General features: G+C 36.3%; 3 protein-coding genes across 3 annotated transcripts; all 3 read left to right on the top strand.

The window, feature by feature from the left end:
- Positions 1 to 7,659: 7,659 nt before the first annotated feature.
- Positions 7,660 to 9,337, top strand: LOC148285253 (uncharacterized). The gene has a single exon (XM_088227607.1). It carries the CDS (start codon positions 7,884 to 7,886, stop codon positions 9,321 to 9,323), a length of 1,440 nt encoding a protein of 479 aa, XP_088083733.1. The 5' UTR covers positions 7,660 to 7,883; the 3' UTR covers positions 9,324 to 9,337.
- Positions 9,338 to 12,877: 3,540 nt separating this feature from the next.
- On the top strand, positions 12,878 to 14,615 carry LOC148285252 (uncharacterized). Its single transcript, XM_088227559.1, has one exon. The coding sequence runs from the start codon at positions 13,021 to 13,023 to the stop codon at positions 14,476 to 14,478; it is 1,458 nt and encodes a 485-aa protein (XP_088083685.1). The 5' UTR covers positions 12,878 to 13,020; the 3' UTR covers positions 14,479 to 14,615.
- A 4,015-nt stretch (positions 14,616 to 18,630) lies between these two features.
- On the top strand, positions 18,631 to 20,238 carry LOC148285251 (uncharacterized). Its single transcript, XM_088227571.1, has one exon. It carries the CDS (start codon positions 18,776 to 18,778, stop codon positions 20,222 to 20,224), a length of 1,449 nt encoding a protein of 482 aa, XP_088083697.1. The 5' UTR covers positions 18,631 to 18,775; the 3' UTR covers positions 20,225 to 20,238.
- The last annotated feature ends 420 nt before the right edge of the window (positions 20,239 to 20,658 follow it).

Below are 20,658 nucleotides of genomic sequence, written 5' to 3'. Positions count from 1 at the left end.
CAGCTGATTTTTTTGTAAATCTATTCTCCTGCATGCCTAAGTCACTCAAAGCACTGCCAGTTCGAGGAATATCGTGGCTCTGCATCATTTAAAAAAAGTATAATAATTGTAGTATTTTTTTAATTCATCATCACAACACTCGCTTTACTTATAATTATGGTTTAGTGATCCCTAAAGTTTGTAATAAATATGGTAATAGAACTTTAAATACCTCATGTTTTTTATTTAATTTCAACTGACCTTAGATTTGATATTAGATGTAACAAGGAGTAAAATAAGGGAATGGCTTCTCAATCGAGAGTTTTTTTGTTAATAAAGCATAAAATAATGTGTTCAAAGTAGATGCGTTGTTTTAATGTAATATTTATATTTTAAATTAAGCAGGTAATATTCTCACTGATTTTTAATTTGACTAATTGAGTGATGTGATATAATAAGTAGGATAGATTTTGTAGATACATCTCCACCAACAAGCCACAAAAAATGGCTTTGTGTGGTATTTGTATTTACTATTAATATTTATTTTTCTGTATCATTATTCTATGTCTCTACTCATATTGACGCATGTGATTTTCTTCAACTTTACATAAGAGCGGTTTTTTTTTACACTGTCATAACTTGATAAGTACCAAAGTATATCCTTCGACATGTAACATTTTTTTTTCAAACCTGGAATACAAAGCCTTTATAAAACCTTTTTAAGGTCAAATCGTCAGAATCGTAGAACAACGACACATGTGATTTTCTTCAACTTTACATGAGAGCGGTTTAATTTTTTTTTACACTTTTTGTCACAACTTGATAAGTACAAAAGTATATTATTTGATGCTTAGGTTAGTTATGTTTTTTTTTTTCAAACTTGGAAAAAAAGCCTTTATATGACTTTTTCAATATCAAATATAAAGGAAAATCAATGTCCCATTGTTCTCCAATATCTCAAACGATATTTTAATTGATATGTTTTTTCAATACATTATTTTGTATTACTAATGCTAATTACATTTTTGCATATTTATATAGCAACTTAAACATTTATTATTATGTATTATGGTTTTTCTTGTATGTACACGCAATATAAATTCCCTAGCTTTAGTAATTTAAACTTACCTTGCCTGCACAATCAACACATGATTGCAATTTACTTAATAATCGGATTGAATATGCCAATTTGCTGTCTGAATTTTTTTTTAATACTCCTTTATTGCATATTTAAATTTATTTCAACAGATAACTCCCTAGGGAGGAAATCCAGCAAGTCTGCAAGCATTTGGACATACTCAAACATTGTCTCCTTTATTGCAATCGACACTACATTTTTTAATAACACCAAAGTAGCTGAAAATTCAGTAGCAAGCAATCAGTACTTTTTTTTAATATGAGAAGATAATAATTTGGACTTGTTCAATGACTCAGGTCTCCATTACAAATAGAAGCTGATTCTGTTGACAGCATTTTGTACACAACATTATCTATAAATGAAAGAAAACATTTATCTTAGTAGGTATACTCATTTCAAGATAGAGGTAAGTTTAAGGAGCAATGGAGTATAAGTTTTTATCAAAAATATATAGGAGCCCATGAGATAAATAAATTAGAATAAAATACGAAAAGATAATAAGAAAGAAACAAAAAATTACTCCTCTTCAAGAGAATTCCGCCTTATCCAAAAATCATATGGTCACAACTCTTGAAAATGTCCCAAATCATCCCAGCAGTATTTCTACACTTTAAAACGACACAACACGGCGTACTCGAATTCAAATCGGGGGTTGCGCACTGAGCGACGTCTACAAAGAAACTAATGGGTCAAAACATAAAACTACTCTTTTAATAATAGTTTAGTCGTCTTCTGTTTGATCCGCGTAAGCGGTTTCTGGAATGGTTTTTATATTTTATTTTGTAAGTAGGTACTAGGTAATCTTACCCTTATCTTCAATCGACATTTTATTTTTTATCCGGGGAGGATTGTCTATGACTAACAGTGGTGGCGGTCGTTTTTGTTTGTCTTAAATAATAATTATTGTGTTTTTTCCTTAAAAAGTCTAAATAATTCACTAATTTGGTTAAAAAAAACAGTGGTGTATTTATAATTTTATCTCTTATTAAGTGTTTTCAGTAGTTTGTGTTTGTTCTCGTTCTCTGTCCCGAAACCTAATAACCAGGTAACAATTATTTTTTCCATACACGTGTAGCCAAATTTTTTTTTGGTTTTTACAACTTATTTTGTACTTTTCTTTTTTTTTAATTAGTTATAAATGAACGATAAAGAGAAACCTCCGGATCCACCGGATGGATCTCATTCAGATTCGTCGTGCGGTACAATGGACACTGTTCCAGATCCCGCAGAATTTGTAACAATAAGGCCTAAATAAAAAAAAAACTCAAAATGATAAATTCGGAGAGGAAATCGAGTTCTGAGTCAGACCGCCCCCTCCCACACAAAACACCTAGCCCCCGACCCTCTGCTTCTGCAAACCCAGGTACTTCAGAGGTCACAAACACTTTATCGCCTATTACCACACCTACCAAAGTCCAATCCCGCATGTACAATGGAATAGATCGTGCTCTATTTATCGTACATGTAACAAAAGTACAAGTAGACGGCGTCACCCAAACCAACTTGTACGATATTGACTTCGGTCGATTTCTTCATAGAAACAATATTCGGACTGCCTGGAACGGAATCAAGTCCGTCGGCCGTAACCGTATTTCTGTGGAGTTTAAGACGGCAAACGAAGCCAATACGTTTGTTAAATCAGAAATAGCTAAAAAAGATAATTATAACGTTTTCATTCCGACTTTCCTAGTAACTAAACAAGGTGTTACCAAAGGCATCCCTTCGCACTGGTCCGAACAGGACATTGTGGAGAATGCCGAGGTACCTCATGGATTCGGAAAAGTAATCAAGGCTCGACGACTGAATTACAGATCGAGTAATGGTGACGTAGTCGAATGGAAACCCTCCCGCACGGTGGTTTTGACCTTCGACTCAAAATCTCTACCTTCCCACATTTCCATCTTCAATGTGTCTCTCTCCGTAGAACTCTACGTATTTCCGACTATTCCGTGTTTTAAATGCTGTAAGTACGGACATACAAAGACTGTCTGTAGATCCCTTGTGCGCTGTTACAAGTGTGGCTCCTCACACAATGGGGAATCCTGCACGGTGGCGGCAGAGATTTTTTAGATATAAAATGCCTCAATTGTTCTGGTAACCACTCTGCCACCAGCAAGCTGTGCCCTGAGCTTAAAAGGCAACAAAACATAAAACACACGATGGCTACAGAAACATTTCATATATAGAAGCTTCTAAAATGTTCGGAAAAGCGATGATTTCCTATGCAGAAATCGTCTCTAAAACGACAAAACCGAATGTCAATGTTGTTATGCCCGCGCCCTCCGCGCTAATATCCTACAAAAATTCAGTAGAGAGGAAGTCGAGGTCAAAAAAACTACCTTCCAAACCTAATGTTCCTCATAATGACCCTTCACTTCTGAATTTCCCGAATGGACAACTTCCATCTGGTTCTAATGGGAATGCTTTTCCTAGCACAGTCCCAACATCGAACAATTCAATTATATCTACCATATTGAGTATTTTAGTATCGATCCTTCAAAACAATCCACAAATACCGTCCAACGTCACCCTTTAACTCCTAAATATAACCTCCCTACTTAACCACCACCATGGCTCCTCAGATGAGGATTCTGCAGTGGAACAGCCATAGCATTTTAAATAAAAAAGAAGACCTTTTGCATACATTGCAAGAAGAATCTATTTCAATTGCGGCCATTTCGGAGACGTGGATGGTCCCGGGATCTACTATTAGATTCCGGGGATTCCACTGTCTGCGAGATGATCGCGAGGATGGGAATGGTGGCTTTGCTCTCCTCATCAAAAACTCCCTTCCTTTTATCCCTATTCATATCAAGACTGATGGCTGTCCTTTCCAAGTGACAGCTGCAAAGGTTAATGACTTGACCATCCTTTCCATGTATATCTCCCCAACCAACAAACCCTCGAAATCGATACTTTTATCTGTGTTCCAAAAATTGGCCCATCCGTTCTTTATCCTTGGTGACTTTAATGCTCACCATGCCCTGTGGGGTGCTCCGACATGCGACAGGTTGGGAAGAGATATTGTTGATCTCTTGGATGATCTGAATATGTGTGTCCTTAATGATGGCTCCACAACGCGCCTTCAGCTTCCAAATCAGCGAGCCGTAGATGGATCCCAGACCAATGCAGTGGATCTCACCATCTCCAGCGCTGCAATGGCACCATCAGTGCAATGGTCAATTAAGGAAGATACTATTGGTAGTGATCATTACCCTATAGTAGTCAACCTCATATCCACCCATAGATATTGCCAAAGTGGCCTATCCCCTGGGGAAAGACGAAGACCAGATACATTACAGAAAGAGTTAAATGGAGATACTTCTCTGACGACATTGAACTCAAAGTGAACGAGCTGCCCACCCCGACGAAAGAGAATGTAGTGAAGTGCTATGAAGTATTATCATCATGCATCGTCGAAGCAGCAGACAAACATGTCCCTGTAAAGGAGAAAGGCAATAGAAGTAAACCCCCCCCCCTGCCCCATGGTGGGATAGCGAATGTGCGGAGGCAGTTTTGAAAAGGAAAAATCAAGCTAAAGTTTACTTCTTAAACATGAGCCTAGAAAACCTGTTGAGTTTTAAACAGGTTAAAGCTAAAACAAAACGCCTCTTAAGAGACAAGAAACGACAAGGATGGAAAAACTTCTGTTGCTCTTTATCACGAGACGTGCCTGTATTAACTGTTTGGAGCATGATACGTCTATTTATAGGTTCTTTCACTCCACTAGTGAGACGTCCTGAGACCCTAGGGTGGGTCGAGGAGTTCGCCAACAAGCTAGCCCCGCAGACCGCAATAACTGGAATGAGTCTCCCTATTGGTACCAGTTTACAAATAGAAGCTGGTTAGATCATAGCTTCAGTTTAGATGAACTGAAGACTATTCTGACCCAGCTTACTGATTCGGCTCCAGGGATTGACGGTATACTGTATAGTTTTATCCAACATAACAGTGATCCTACCCTCTCCTACATCCTATCATTGATCAACATGATCTTTGAATCAGGAAACATCCCCCCTTCATGGAAAACCCAATCCATTATCCCTATCCTTATCCCTATCCTTAAACCCTTAAACCCAACAAAGACCCAAACTTTGGGTCTTCCTACCGCCCCATAGCCCTCTCCTCCACACTGTTGAAAGTGGCGGAACATACGGTGAGACAACGCTTGGACTGGTTTGTGGAGAACTCGGAAACTCTCCCCGAGTCTCAAGTTGGATTCAGGAAAAGAAAGAGCACTATCGAAAGCGTGTCGGTTCTGACATCTGATATCAGAGCCGCTCTTACTAAGAAAGAATTTCTTATAGGTGTCTGTCTGGACATAAGTGGTGCATATGACAATGTTATTATCCATATTCTAGAAGCTAAAATGCTACGAATTGGAATCCCGCGAAAACTCACTTCCTTTATAGCAAATTTGATTCTCCCCAGAACGGTAGAAATCAGTGTTCGCGGTCATGCTGTGGTGGAGAGAGAGTTGAGCAAGGGACTACCTCAGGGTTCTGTCCTGAGCCCGATTCTCTTCAATATGTATACGCATGACATAAGCGGAATCGTTCCCTCAGAGACAAGTTTGCTTCAGTACGCGGACGACTTCTTCATGTATGCATATGGGAAGGACCCAAATAATCTAGAAAATACTCTAAATTTAGGTATGAGAAACATCAGGAATTGGTTAGTGGAACATGGCTTGGATCTATCGACTGGTAAAAGTAATGCCATAACCTTTTGTAGACGGCGAAAAATCCCAACCATAAAAATTCAACACGGAGATGAGATAGTACCTTTTACGTCCCAGATTCAGTTCCCGGGAGTAATTCTGGACACTCATCTTACATGGAACTCATACATAAATCATATAGTAAACAAGTGTCAAGCCGGATTAAATACGTTAAGAGCAGTCTCGCGAGTATGGTGGGGGAGCCACCCTTTTATACAGATACTTTTTTATACTGCGTATATCCAGAGGCATCTAGATTATGCCTCGTTCCTTTTAGAACCTTGTTCAAAAAAGAATCTCCAAAGACTTGACCGGATCCAATCCCAAAGTCTGAGACTAGTCGTCGGAGCCATGAAGTCATCTCCAATTAACGCTTTACAAGTAGAAGCTTGTGATCCCCACTCGGTATGAGAAGACAATACTTGGCGGATAGATTTCTTCTAAAATGCTCTGTCCAAAAAAACAACCTGCTCCTCAAAAAAGTACAGTTTCTCTATGACTGCGTGACATCCTCATCTTTTTGGTTTCATAAACCACCCCCTTTACTAGTCAACAGTTTTCATTTTTACAAATCTTTCGAATCTAACATTTATCCTAAAGACCTTCTTCCCCTTTATCGTTTTCCATTTAAAGCTTCTATTTATGCCCCAAGCATTGAACTCACATTCGGAGTCGAAAGCCACCTACAGCCCCGGTGTACATTTAACCGTATTCGGTCGTCAAGATGGATAGGTTGGAAAATTATCTACACTGATGGATCTCGGCCAGATTCGGCAACCCATACGGGTGCGGCTATATATTGTGAAGACGACAACTTTCAAAGATTGTACAAATTGCACAAGAATGCATCTGTATTTACCGCAGAATGTATCGCAATCCGAGAAGCTGTCAAGTACGTCTTAAGCTCACAATATAGCAAGTTCCTAATCCTGTAGGATTCCTTGATTGCCTTACAAAAAATCAAATCCCCTCCATCCTCTTATCCCGAGGATGAGCTCTGCGTGGAAACTCGATTTCTTCTTTCTTTATCAGAGGCATCCAATAAGAGTATTGTTATGTCCTGGATCCCTAGCCATTGTGGTATTCCCGGTAACGAAAAAGTGGACGCGTTAGCAAAGGAGGTGGTCCACTCCGGGGATCCTGCCTATAGTAATTTACTACCACTAGGTGATCTCCTTGTTATGACGAAGGAGAAGCAACTTCGCACATGGCAAGAATATTGGGTTGCGTCCTCCCAAGCCAAGGGTAAACATCTTTTCCAACTGAAACCAAATGTAACAGAAAAGCCTTGGTTTTTCAAAGTGATTCTGAACAAGTTTGAGACATCCTCCATATGCAGAATGCGCATTGGGCACTGCTGCAATGGTTCTCACCTGTTCAGAATCCATGTCCGGGACTCTGCCATTTGCGAATGTCAGCTAGATGAGGAAGATTTAAACCATTTTTTTTTGGATGCCCCATAAATGATTGTTATCCTGATTTCCTATCCGACCTCTCTGATATTAATATCCCATTCCCTATTCATATTCTTACTCTCCTGTCCCCACCCAATAAACGTGTATTTAAAATCCTATGTAAATATCTAGTTGTAAATGGTGTAAAGCTGTAAATATGTTTTATTATTATATGTATATATTATATTAAATACTAACATACTAACTTGTACATATTATATTACTAACACATGTGTAAATATGTAAAAAAAAATAACAAAAATACTCGACACTGGCCAGAACATCCGAGTTGAGATGTGAAAAGGCCATGAAAAAACGAAGAAGAATATTTTTTTATCCGGAGTCTAAGGTCTAAGATTTTTGTCTATGTCCTGTTTCGACTTTTGACATTGACGTTTGACGTTAGGCGTATTCGTATTGTTTTATTATTTGGAACTAGGATCTAATTTGGATCAATTTTCTGACAAAAAAGTATATTGAAATTACAAATCAAGAAGTGTGAAAGAATAGAAAATGAATCGTCTCGTTGTCGGGAAAAATAATATTCTTACTTTTTAAAACAATACAATTTGATGTATATATTAAGAAACTTATGAGTAAAAAAATGAATCCGGAAATCGAAGTAACGGAATTTTTAATTAAAAAAATGGAAAAACTGGAACCAATCTGTCGTATTTGTTTGTCAGAAAACACAGAACAAACGAGATCCATTTATGATGATTATGAATCGAGTAATATCGCGTCTGTTGTGATGTTGTGCGCGCGAGTGCAGATAGTCTGCCAGGACGGCTTGCCCGATATCATCTGCACTCAGTGCTTAGGCGACCTGGAGGCCGCTAACAGCTTCAGGGTCAGGTGCGAACTCTCCGACTCTCTCCTCAAGAAGTTTTACAGCAACTCTGACCAGAGCGATGTCAAGAAGGGACAGGTTAGAGAAACCCAAGAGATTATGAAGGAAGAGGTCAAAGTAGAAATGGAAGATAGTTTTGACAGTGATACGCAGTTTGATCCATTGTTTGATCATATTTCTTCTGAATCTAATGATGTAAAGTTCAAAATAAAATTAAAACATCGCACTTCTAAAAGGTCTGCAAGTTCTTCTAAAAAATCTAATTATTTAGACGATTTTCCCACCTCCCCAAACAGCAGTTTCGACAAATCAACGCAAAAGAAAGATAAAAAGACCAAATCATTCACTTGTAAAATTTGTGAAAAGCCACTGAGTTGTAAAAGATCGCTCGAAAGACACATTCATAGTATGCACAGTACGGAGAAGAAAATATGCTTCGGGCTTATTAGCGGATATGGGAAAAACAGAGTTTTTAGCTGTTCCGAATGCCCGTACTCGACGCATCGGCGACAAACAATGCTGTATCATTCTAGAACTCACACGGGGCATAAACCCTACGTTTGCGATGTTTGCCAGGCATGCTTCAGCCAGCACAGCGCCCTGTACTCGCACAAAAAAACTCACAGCGACAAAATGTACTTCACATGCGCCGAATGCGGTCGCCAGTTCAAAGAGAAGTATATTTTAGATCGGCACAAAAGAGTTCATGACACATCGAAAAATTTCATTTGCAATCTCTGCTCCAAGGGACTTAAAAGTAAAGAGACCCTCGAAATCCATATGAAGAGACATTTGAATATTCGCGATTACAGCTGTGAACACTGCGGCCTTACTTTTGTGTCATCTGTCGGTCTTTTAGGGCACATGAAGAAACATAGCAAATTTAAAAAGTTCGAATGCAATATTTGCGAGTTTAAGACTAGGTTGAAGCGAACTTTGGTTCTGCATATTAAGCGCCACTCTGCGGAGAAGTCTTTTAAATGCGAGCACTGCGAGTATTCTGCGTATGATATATACGCAGTCAAAAGGCACCTCACAAAGCATACTCGAGAGAAGAATTACTCCTGTCCCATATGCGAGATAAGGTTCATACATAGTTCTAGTGTCAATAGTCACATGAAGCGTATTCACAAATTGGATTATAAAATCAGGGATCATATTGATCGAAGAATCATTAAATAAGTGTATAAGCCGTCTGTTTTGTTTTATTTATACTGTTTCAAATTTTATTTTACGTTTTTGGGAATACGAATACATACAGATGTATGGGTTCATTATCATTCCCTTTCCGCACCTAATGCTGTATAGGGCACTGCATCGGTACACCAATTGCAGCATATCTTGATAATTTTTGTTACATGGAGGTGAGATGATCAGTCTTACGGCTCAGGTGCCAGTCCAGGGACTATGAAATATTCAAAAACACCTTTTTAAATAAATATTTCATTTCAACCATGTCGGGAACCGAACCCGAGACCTCTTGCATGGTAGGCAAACGCGCTGACCACTACACCACGAGACCGACATGGTTGGTACGGGTTACATTACTATAAAAGGCTGTTTACACGTAGACAATACAATATTGTTTTGTCCCAGGACTTGACCATTGTCCTCTTGTAAATAGCAATTTGTAGGACGAAAAATTGTCCTGATACATTGCCACTGAGCCTCTTTTATTATTCGTCCGCTTGAAATACACCGACACCCAAATAACATAAACCAAGACGACGGGTTCAAATTAAACTCAACATAGTTCCCAGCACTACATACTACAAGTACGAATAGAAATGTGCCCACTGCCGAGTGCGACACGATACAAATTACTAGTACTTAAAAAGTACTATTTCCTACCAAACACACAGTTTACCCTGGAGATGGCTCCTGCAATGGTAGCCGAAACGTTGGAACAAATCCAACACATAGTATGACCCAAAAAAGAAACATATTGATAACATTGACAGTGAAAACCATCACATCGAGTTGTAAATAACTCACTATTAGAAAATATATATGTATTCTGACATTGCTTTCAATCCACATGTGTTTATTGTGCCATACAATATTTCTCAAGTATCCAAATGTTGCCGTGGTTTCATTAGTTTGTTCCCTTACTTCGAGGTATAGGTCACTGTGGCTCGAGATTTCAACACCTAAATATTTAAAATGTTGTGAAAGCATGACCAGATACTTGCAAATTATTATGAAAATAAAACTTTGTTATTAGCGTTACACAATTTTTATTATTTTACAAGAACACTACTACAGTTTCGGGAGAGCACTCCTCCCATCGACGGGTGATATAAAACTAATATAGTAAACACAGAATATTGTTCACAATATCATAGAATTTAAACAAAAAATAAACAAATTAATCAGTGAAACTTAAAGCTGGGGGTTTTTTTATTCCACTTATCTAAAGTGTTAGCATACATATGGATAGTTATCTGAAGTACAGATATGAAAACATGATCAATGAGGGAAAGGACGTTAAGTAGAATTTATTTTTTTAAATTTAGCGCATAAGTGGAAGTTACAATAATTAAGCCTAAGATTAAATATGTGGGAAGACTTGGCTAAGAGAGTGTTAACAGACGCGGGTCTAAGTGGGTAAGTGGACTGATGGAGGTCGCAAAGGGAGCATAGTCAATAAAGGCGAGGGGTGATCAAATGTGTGATTTATACTTATAATTAGAAATCAAACACTGATTTGAGTCTACTGAACACTTTATTTTATTTTTACAAATATAAACACATAAAAATAAAAACTTCGTGACAATTGTTTCGCCTTATTAGGGCATTTTCAAACGAATATGAAGATTATTTGGATTGAATGTCCAAATAATCTTCACATTCTCAGAATTTAAATTTTTGTGAATTTTTATTATTTCTAGATTATTCATATTACTGCCATTGTTATTTACTTGATGCAGGAGTTTTAGGGTGAGATTATGTGCTGTCGAAACTGTAGTAGTGTTCTTGTAAAAGAATAAAAATTGTATAACACTAATAACAAAGTTTTATTTTCATAATAATTTATAATGAAGTGTTACGAAGTAAATGCCGATTAAATCAACTATTTGTATCTTCAATCATCGTTAATCACCCACCCATATCCAGTCACTGTATTGGTCGACCAAATGTGATGTTAATTTTCTATATCGCATGTGTAAACAATAACAAACTACATAAAGACACCGAGAATAATTTATACGAATTTTTAAAAGGAGGATTTTGCAATTATTGCATTGATTATCTTTTGGATATACCTGTACGTAGCTACCTTTTGCTTTAATTTTATTCATGTTTTTAAATTTCTTTCTCAATTATTATATTCATTTTTTTCCTATCCGCACCCGGTGGTGCATTGGAATTCCAATGAGAAAGTTCAGTGCTACAGAAAATTTTATAAAAAAAATGTTTTCTTACATGTGGTAAAAATTAAAGCATTTTATTGTACTGCAAAGTTTCTCTAAAATGTATGAAAAAAACATTAAAATCAACCACTAAAATGACGTCACAACGTCTCCTAAATCAACCAATGATAGAGTGTGATAGATTTCCGGTTTGCGGGAGGCCAACTCACCAATTAGCAGAACTCACCATAGAGGAGGTTGCTTTCTTCTACAGGGGAGAAACGAAGAGGGGAGAGTCTGATACGCCGCTAACAGCGTGGCCGCGCCCCCCTCGCTTCTCCCCTACATTTGTTTTTTTAAATATTTTATTTTTAAATTTACTTCGTTCTTAATATTTTTTAAATATGCTAATATGTCTTCTTGCCCATACTGATCATCGTGGTTTCGGATGCGAAAGGGTTTAAAGAACTTCCTGTATATTGATACCCAATTTAAAAAAATGCCTAAGTCCAATTTTTATCGGTTTTGAGTTGGCAACATTACCGTGTAGAGCATTTTGTGAACTATACATTTACCTAATTAATTTTTCAATAAAGAATACTCGTATCGAGTTTTGCGTTTGAAAAATGATTTTAAAAATATTATTTCAATTTCTCAAAATATCTAAGTCCTAATAATAAAATCCCTAAGTCCTGACCTTAGGCTTAAATCCCCCTTTTCACAAGCAATAATTTTGTAACTAAACATGTAACTATTTTGTAATTTTTTGTCTAAAATAAGGAAGAAAAACTTTACAATACGTATTTTCCAAATTTCTGTCATTTAACATTTCAGGATATTGAAATATCTCAGAACTACAAAAATGGACTTGAAATTGGGCATCTTTATATGATATTTTTTCTACCGTATGTTCTAATGATATGGGCGTTTGCATAACGTTAATGGGGTCTCAGGTTCGATTCCCGACAATGTTGACATAACATTTTTTTCAAATGTATTTTTGCACTGCTATGTTTCGTAGTTCCCGTACTGGCACCTGAACCATAACTTTGCCTTCACGTGAAATCAATTTTTAAGTATAGGCTGTGATTGGTGTACCAACGCAGTGCCCTATGCATCATTCGGTACATATAAGGGAATGATGATGATGTTTTCACAAACTGCATTGTAATAATATGAGCTTTAGTCTATGGTAGATAGATATTTTTACATGCCAAATGTCAAACGCGCATTTATTATTATTAATTATTATGTTTGTATTTGTAAAATCTGTCAACTGTCAAATTGGCATAATGGTGGCATAATGTCGCGGCTGTTTAGATTTGTGCCGATTTCTATCCAAGTCTCTTTAAAGTAACGTTGTAAACTATTACAATGTGTGGAACAATTAACGTGTTAAATTTACTACTTTTTCTTGTATGTTGTGTTTTCATCGGTTGACACTATCTTCATTTATATTATTCATTTTCGAAAGACAATTTTGAAAACAATAGATTTTGAATTGTATTCAACTCTTAAATTGCAAAATGAATGAAGAAATTCAAATGACCGAATTTTTAATCAGGAAAATGGATAAATTGGAACCAATATGTCGAATTTGTTTGTCAGAAAATACAGAACAGGCCAGATCTGTGTATGATGAGTATGAATCTAGCAATATAGCTTCAATAATGATGTTGTGCGCGCGAGTGCAGATAGTTTGCCTGGATGGCTTGCCCGATATCATCTGCTCCCAGTGCTTAGGGGACCTGGAGGCTGCTAACAGCTTCAGGGTCAGGTGTGAACTCTCGGACTCTCTCCTGAGGAAGGTTTACAGTAACCCTGACCATAGTAAGGTCCAGAAGAAAGAAGACATTACAGAAAACCACGATGTTAAAGAAGAAGTGTCTTGTGAACCGTGCATCAAATCGGAATTGGAGGATAGTGCAGATACTGATGCGCAATATGATATATTTGAGAACTCTTTGTCACAGTGTGATAATACAAACGACATAGAGGGAATACAGTCTTCTAAGAAAGAATCTTACTCTCATTCGCTAGATATTATTACAAAAATTGAGTCTGAAGGCAAAGAAAGTATTGACTATAATTTAGATCGCAATGAAGTCCAAACGATTGACAAAAGGAAGCGAAAGCTCAAACCGTTTATTTGCAAAGTTTGCGGCCGGCCGTTAAGCAGCGAGCGGTCTTTGGATAATCATATTCTCAAAATGCACAGCAGCAGCAGGAAACTTCACATGGGCACCATTACCGGCTTCGGGAAGGACAAGAGGTTCAACTGTTCCGAGTGTTCTTATTCCGCTCGCCGACGCCAAGCGCTTGTTTATCATTCCAGGAGACATACGGGGGAGAAACCTTACAAATGTACCGTCTGCAACGACCGCTTTACGCAGCCCGGTTCCCTGGCGTCTCATTACAGAATACACAGCGGAGAGAAGCACCACACGTGCCCGGAATGCGGCAAGCAATTCAAAGAAAAGGGCGGCTTGGAAAAACACAAACACATCCACAGCGACGCCAAGAACTTCATATGCGAACTCTGTAACAAATCACTCAAAAGTAAAGAGAGTCTCGCCATACATATCAAGCGACACTTGAACATTCGGGACTACAGTTGCGAACAATGCGGCCTAACATTTGTTTCCTCCGTCGGGTTGTTCAATCATTCCAAACAGCACACCGATGTTAAAAGGTTCGAATGTAAGATTTGCGAGTTTAAAACGCGGACGAAGCGGGCTCTCATCGGCCACACTGTCCGACATACCGGGGAGCGAACTCTCGAGTGCGAGATGTGTTCCTACTTAGCTTACGATAAACAGTCCATGAAGAAACACATGATCACCCACACCCATCTCAGGAATTACTCCTGCCCAGTTTGTGACATGAAGTTTGTGCAGAGCTCGAGTGTTAACAGGCACATGTGGCGAATACACAAGACGAGATATAGAGTCCGAGATCACACTGATAGAAGGATAATCAAATGATCAATTGTGTTTATATAGGTATTACAATATTTTGGACATGTCCAATTCTTTGGGAAAATTCTTGATTTTTCCCTGACGAGATTGATATCAATATTAAATATATGAAACTATTTAAAATATGGATGTCTAGGCATTTACAGAGCTTATGATCTGTCATCAGCTGGGTTAAATGATCATTTTACACACTGTAAAACATTGACTGTTCTGCCTATTTATTTATTTATTTGTATTTTTTCCACTATAAATTATATTTAATAATAAAAGTAATGTGACTTCCCGACCCGTGCCGAGGACACTAGAGCAGTTGATTCAATATTGGTTTGGGCGAATGAGAACTAACTTACTAGGTAACTAACTATTCCATATTCACGTATGATATTTTTTGATTCTCTGTATATGCTTGGTTTGAATATTACATAGCAAAATGGATGTTCAAACTTAGGCAGAATGGTGAATTCTAACAGTGTGTAAAGTACCATCAATGACAGGTCATAAGGCTACTTTTTAATACTGAAAACCATAGAGCTAATTATGGTTTTCACTCTGCCATGCCCAGAATTCCTTAGTCTGCCAACAAATATCCCAGTCTTGATTTCTTCGATAACAAGTTGTCTTCTTTCATGCGATCACAAATTCCATTTCTCTCTCTCTCTTCCATTCTCACCTAGTCCAATTTTTCTCTCTCTTATATCAATGATCATATCGTCTGCTTAGAGGTAAAACTCATTATTTGCAATACTGAGCAAAAATTTGTCGAGTGTACAAAATTACTTATCTACATTCAATGTATGATATGTAAAAGTCATTATCTGCCAAAAGTGGCCGTACAATAAAATAAAATCACACAAAAATCATTCATTACATTATTTCGAATTTTTGTGAGAAGTAAAATTAGTTATGATTTTTACTTGTTGAAATCGATATAATTTTTGCAAGTAAAAGTGACTAAATTACTTCATGAATTTTAATTGTCAATGGTTTAAAATGCATCTATTGCTTCCTCGTGACGCCATATTTCGGGTGGGTGGGATGGAGACAAGCGGGGGTATATCGCTTTCTCTATAATATCAGCGCGATAGAAAAAGAAAGCTACAGGGATGGGCTATCTAGTGGGCCATTGGCCATTCAATAATTAATATCATTAATTGAGATTTTTCAATTTTAAAGCAAAAACAAAACTAAAATAAGGTAAAAATTAATAAAGATCCAAAGACAAATATTTACCACACTTGCTAAAAAAAATTATTTTAAATCATTGAAAAATAAGTCAAATATTTGAGAAAATGTAAAAAAATATTTTGAACCTCATTATCTCAGAAACATGATTTATGCAAATAATGAGTTTTACCTCTAAGCTGACTATATATTCTTGTTCTTTAACTTCATACTACTGTCTTATTTTTTCTATTTTGACTGTATATTGCCCTTTAAAATACCCACTGGGCGTGTATATAAATAAATAAGCCCTGTGAATGCCTAGACTTCCATATTCCCCCTCTCAAAAATGTTTTCTCTCTCTGATTATTGATGTTTATAAGATTCTTATATTTTGCCACCGGGAAATGCCTAAAAATATTTTAAATATTTTTTACAACCAATAAATAGTTTATTACGCTGATGCAGTCTTTATTTATTTAAAATCTATGTATTCTGTATGTAGGAATAAAATAAAAAAATGTTTTATTATTTAGCTTCTTAAAATGATAGTCTGTGAAGACAATGATAATGTTTCTTATTTAAACTTGAGCAATAAGTAGTATTTTATGTGACAATTTCATCAATATTGAATCAAGAATTAAATTTTAATAAATTTCACATATTATAAAATAATTTTTGGTACACAGCATTTTAATTAATTTTTTTGTCATTTAATATGGCTATTATTTTTTATTTTATGAATTGTATGTATATTGTGATATCTTTTAAGTTTTTTTTTTTTTTTTTAATTAAATGGCGTTGCATAATAAATTGTATGCTTTTGCCAAAGTCATGTTGAATTATTTTATAAACAAACTGGTTCATAGTACGCAACCAGCAACCCAACCAGGCAGGCCCAACCGTCGGGTCTGCAAGCAACATAAACATAGGTAAGTCTAACAGTTCCGAGAAAGTTCTCTCCTTTCTCGTTTCAAAATTAAAAAGGAGAATCCCTCCACCAAACGATCAATCCTCCACCCATACTCATGCTACTGTCACCGTGTCACCGATCCGACAACAGGCCCCAGTCGAGCACTGCAAATCGATTCTGTTATTTTTTTAAAATTTAAGGAAAAGGTTCTATATAGATAGATTCCTGCTAGCTAAGATGAGTTAGATATTTGTAGGAAGGGAAATGAGTGGAGCCAAAGTCTTAAAAAAGGTTGGCATTTGGTCATTTATTGGGCAAACAAAGAACAATTGGTTGAGATCTTCCTCCTCAAAACGACAATCGCAAATGGGGGAGTCAAAGACGCCAATTCTCGCAAGGTGAGTCCTCGTACAGCAATGCCCTATCCTCATTCGACAAATGGTGGATGTATCTTTTTTGTTCAACAAAATTTTCGTAAACCAAAGCGTTGATGGGATATTAGGTTGAATGAGAGCGTAATGTTTTCCTTTTAAACTTTTGGAGGAGTTTCATTTGCGGGACCAGCTAGAAGACATATCAATATTTGGGATTGTCATAAGATCTGTGAACTAAAAATAAACTAAATAAGTCGTAGGTTACCAAACCCGCTCTAGAAGGTTTTTCTACTTCATCAATTAAAATAAGAATGTCGTCTTATTTAATAGATTTTTAGCACATAATAAAGTTATACTTCTCATTGTTATTGTTTCCTTAAATGTATTAATTGAATTTAGTGTTATGTTAAGAGAAACATTAAAAAATAAATTTGGTTTCTTAACTCTTAACTGGCGTCGTGGTAAAAAATTACGTTACTATCGTCCGAGTCCTGTTGGACCAACCCTTTTAAAAAATATATATATTTAAAAAATGTTTTTATTTTGATTTTTGTTTATAATTACATGGTTCATATTCTGTTAATCGGTAAATAAAACATCTTTAAATTTCAAAAATATATGCTTTAATCAGTCTTAAACAATAATATTGACAAAATGAAAAAAGGTAAATACAGTGTTTAGTAATTTGACCGATAAAACTTACTACATTTTTTTCCCCAAATTGATCACGTATTCTAAGAATAGAAAGAATGCTTATAAGAAAAAAAAAAAAAAAAACCATTAAACAACATAAAAATAACAATGGGTAAAATACACATTTTTTTTTACTAATTGAAGCAGATTGCATGTGCTTCTTATTCTATGGTATTTTTACAATTTAAGCACACTTGCCAGAAGGACACACAAAACATTTTTTCTATTATTGCGCTCCAGGACTTGTTGTCGCTCAGTCACTGGTGATGATGTAGGATAATTATCATTGAGTTCTTAGAGAAGCCACTGTTCTACTTAGTCTTCTTGGTTTATAGTACTAGCCCTGGTACCGCTTGGGCCGGCAACTTGCTTGTCCATGGTGGATATATTACAAAACAAAAAATTTTGTAAATGGGGTCTTAGCCGAACTGGACCCACTTACTTGTTTATAATGCTATTTTCACTGGCCCGATCGACACATCCTCTCACTAGCACATTTGCACTTCCACTAAAGACAGGTACTGAAGAGGGGGGGTCATTTCCGCAAATAAAGTGAGATTAGTAGATTAAACAAAAATCGACATGTGTCCAAAGGGGCAAGGACGCCAGATAAGAGTTAATTTAATGTATTTTATAGAGTAAGTTACCATGCCAAGTTAGATTGATGCGGGAGGAGGCGAGACTGCTGGCTGGCGATATGGTCTCTTGAAGATGTTTTATGATGTCCGCGTGCTCCAGGTGTAGAAAAGATGGAAGAAAAATAAGGAATTAATACAATGATACTCATGCTACTTTATAATAATTATTGTAACAGCCACAAAGGTTATTAATTAATTACGTAATTTAAAATTTATTTCGACGGTATAATACGAGTGTTTCGAAAAATAAAACACGAGCTAAATAATTATTTTGAATTTGTTTATTCCCCAAAATCATCCTCTTGGAGGTAGGTACTATTTTTTGGATGTTTTTAAAATCGGTTTTTTTTGTCTATACCCTTTTTTGACAGATGTCATGTTGACATTTTATTTGATTTTTGATAAGGTTCATTTCTGTAAACGCATCTTGTTCTATTATTTATTATTATTAGCTTCATGTCAAAAAATATGTAGATTATTGGTTAAAACTCTTCGATTAATATAAGTATATATTTATATTTAAAATGAATAGTGAATCCCACTTAACGGAATTTTTGTTGAAAAAATCAGGTAAATTAGAGCAGCTTTGTAGAGTTTGTTTATCAGAAAATACAGAAGAATCTAGATCTCTCTACGAAGAGTGTGAATCTAAAAGTATCGCATCTGTGGTGATGTTGTGTGCGCGAGTTCAAATATTCTCCCAGGACGGCTTGCCCAATATTATCTGCGCTCAGTGCCTAGGGGATCTGGAGGCTGCTAACAGCTTCAGGGTCAGGTGCGAACTCTCCGACTCTCTTCTGAGGAAGGTTTACAGCGACTCCAACCAGATTAAGGTCCAGGAAAATGGAGATGTTACAGAGACACAGGATGTAAAGGAAGAAGTATCGAGCAACCCGTGGATTAAATCTGAAGAAGTTAATGATGACAGTGATGCATATGATCCATTGGTTGAGAATTTAACATCAGATCTACCTGAATTCAATGGCAAAAATGAATCGAAAGATAAACTTTATTTACCAAAGAAAATAGACACCATTTTGACTCCAAAATCTCAAGATGAAATTGTAAATAAATGCAAAAAAAAATTCACTGATAACCAAATAAAATGCAGTAAAAAGCATGTTACTTTATCGCGTATTTGTAAAATATGTGGTAGGCCCCTTAGCAGTATAAAAGCTTTAGAAAATCACATAGAGTCTATTCACAAAGATAATAAAAATATTAAATTTGGCGTTATCACCGGGTACGGGAAACACAAGCTGTTTAAATGTACAGAATGTCAATATACGGCGAAACGAAGACAAGCTCTGATTTACCACACAAGAACTCACACGGGTGAGAAGCCGTACAAATGCGATGTTTGTAACGTTTCTTTTTCACAAAATGGCAGCTTAATCATTCACAAAAGAACGCACAGTGATCAGATGTATTTTACTTGCCCTGTCTGTGGAAAGCAATTTAAGCACAAGCACGCATATGAAATGCATAAACGCGTTCACAGTGACATTAAGAACTTCACTTGCGAACTGTGTAATAAAGGATTTAAATCCAAGATCACACTCGCTATTCACATCAAGCGGCATTTGAATATCCGAAACTATAGTTGCGAGCATTGCGGCCAGACATTTGTAACTTCCGAAGAACTGCGAAGCCACGTCAAAATACACATTGTCTCCGCTAAATTAGACTGCCACATCTGCCCGTTCAAAACCCGCATAAAAAGAAGCCTCGTCCGCCATTTACAACGCCACACAAAGGAAAAGAACATCAAATGTAAACTGTGCGAGTTTACAACTTACGAACAATGCAAGTTGAAATTTCACATGAGGAAGCATACTAAAGTTCAGAACTACTCTTGCCCGATTTGTCAAATGAAGTTTATTCACAGTTCCAGTGTCAACCGACACATGATGAGGAAACACAAAATAGAATACAGAGTTAACGATCACGTTGATAGAAGGGTGATTAAATAAATAAAATGAAATATTATGAACTTTTTTATTTCACATAATTATTTAAAACATTTTTCACATCAGGTTTTGTTCATTGTTTTTTTTTTTTCTCGAGGAGTTTATATATACTTATTACAGAAGTAAAGCAATTTTATTTAGTGCTGTTAATAATAAATATAAGGATAAATTAGTTTATTTAATTTGTATATTAGTTTATCCTTAACCTTCCACTCAGGTAACAATACAATCTGATATATTATTTTTACCTTGCATATTTTATTGTTCTATTTTTTTTTAAAAGTTCTATTTGTTTTTATAAAGATGAATGATATAGAAAAACCTCCAGATGGGTCAAGTTCTGACTCGTCTGGTGGCATAATGAAGACTGTACCGGACGCCACTGAATTTGTAACTGTGGTCTCAAGGGCCAAAAAACAAAAGTTAATAAAACCTAG

The sequence above is a fragment of the Micrasema longulum genome, unplaced genomic scaffold, assembly GCF_059751315.1.
Source record: "Micrasema longulum isolate JH-2025_06_02 unplaced genomic scaffold, ASM5975131v1 h1tg000044l, whole genome shotgun sequence".
NCBI lineage: Eukaryota > Metazoa > Arthropoda > Insecta > Trichoptera > Brachycentridae > Micrasema > Micrasema longulum.
Note: the sequence above shows the minus strand (reverse complement) of the source record. Positions and strands in the feature narration are given on the sequence as shown.

What these genes read in the sequence shown, in the direction of transcription:
- LOC148285252 (XM_088227559.1), top strand. Translation starts at nt 13,021, where the DNA reads ATGAATGAAGAAATTCAAATGACCGAATTTTTAATCAGGAAAATGGAT.
- LOC148285253 (XM_088227607.1), top strand. Translation starts at nt 7,884, where the DNA reads ATGAGTAAAAAAATGAATCCGGAAATCGAAGTAACGGAATTTTTAATT.
- LOC148285251 (XM_088227571.1), top strand. Translation starts at nt 18,776, where the DNA reads ATGAATAGTGAATCCCACTTAACGGAATTTTTGTTGAAAAAATCAGGT.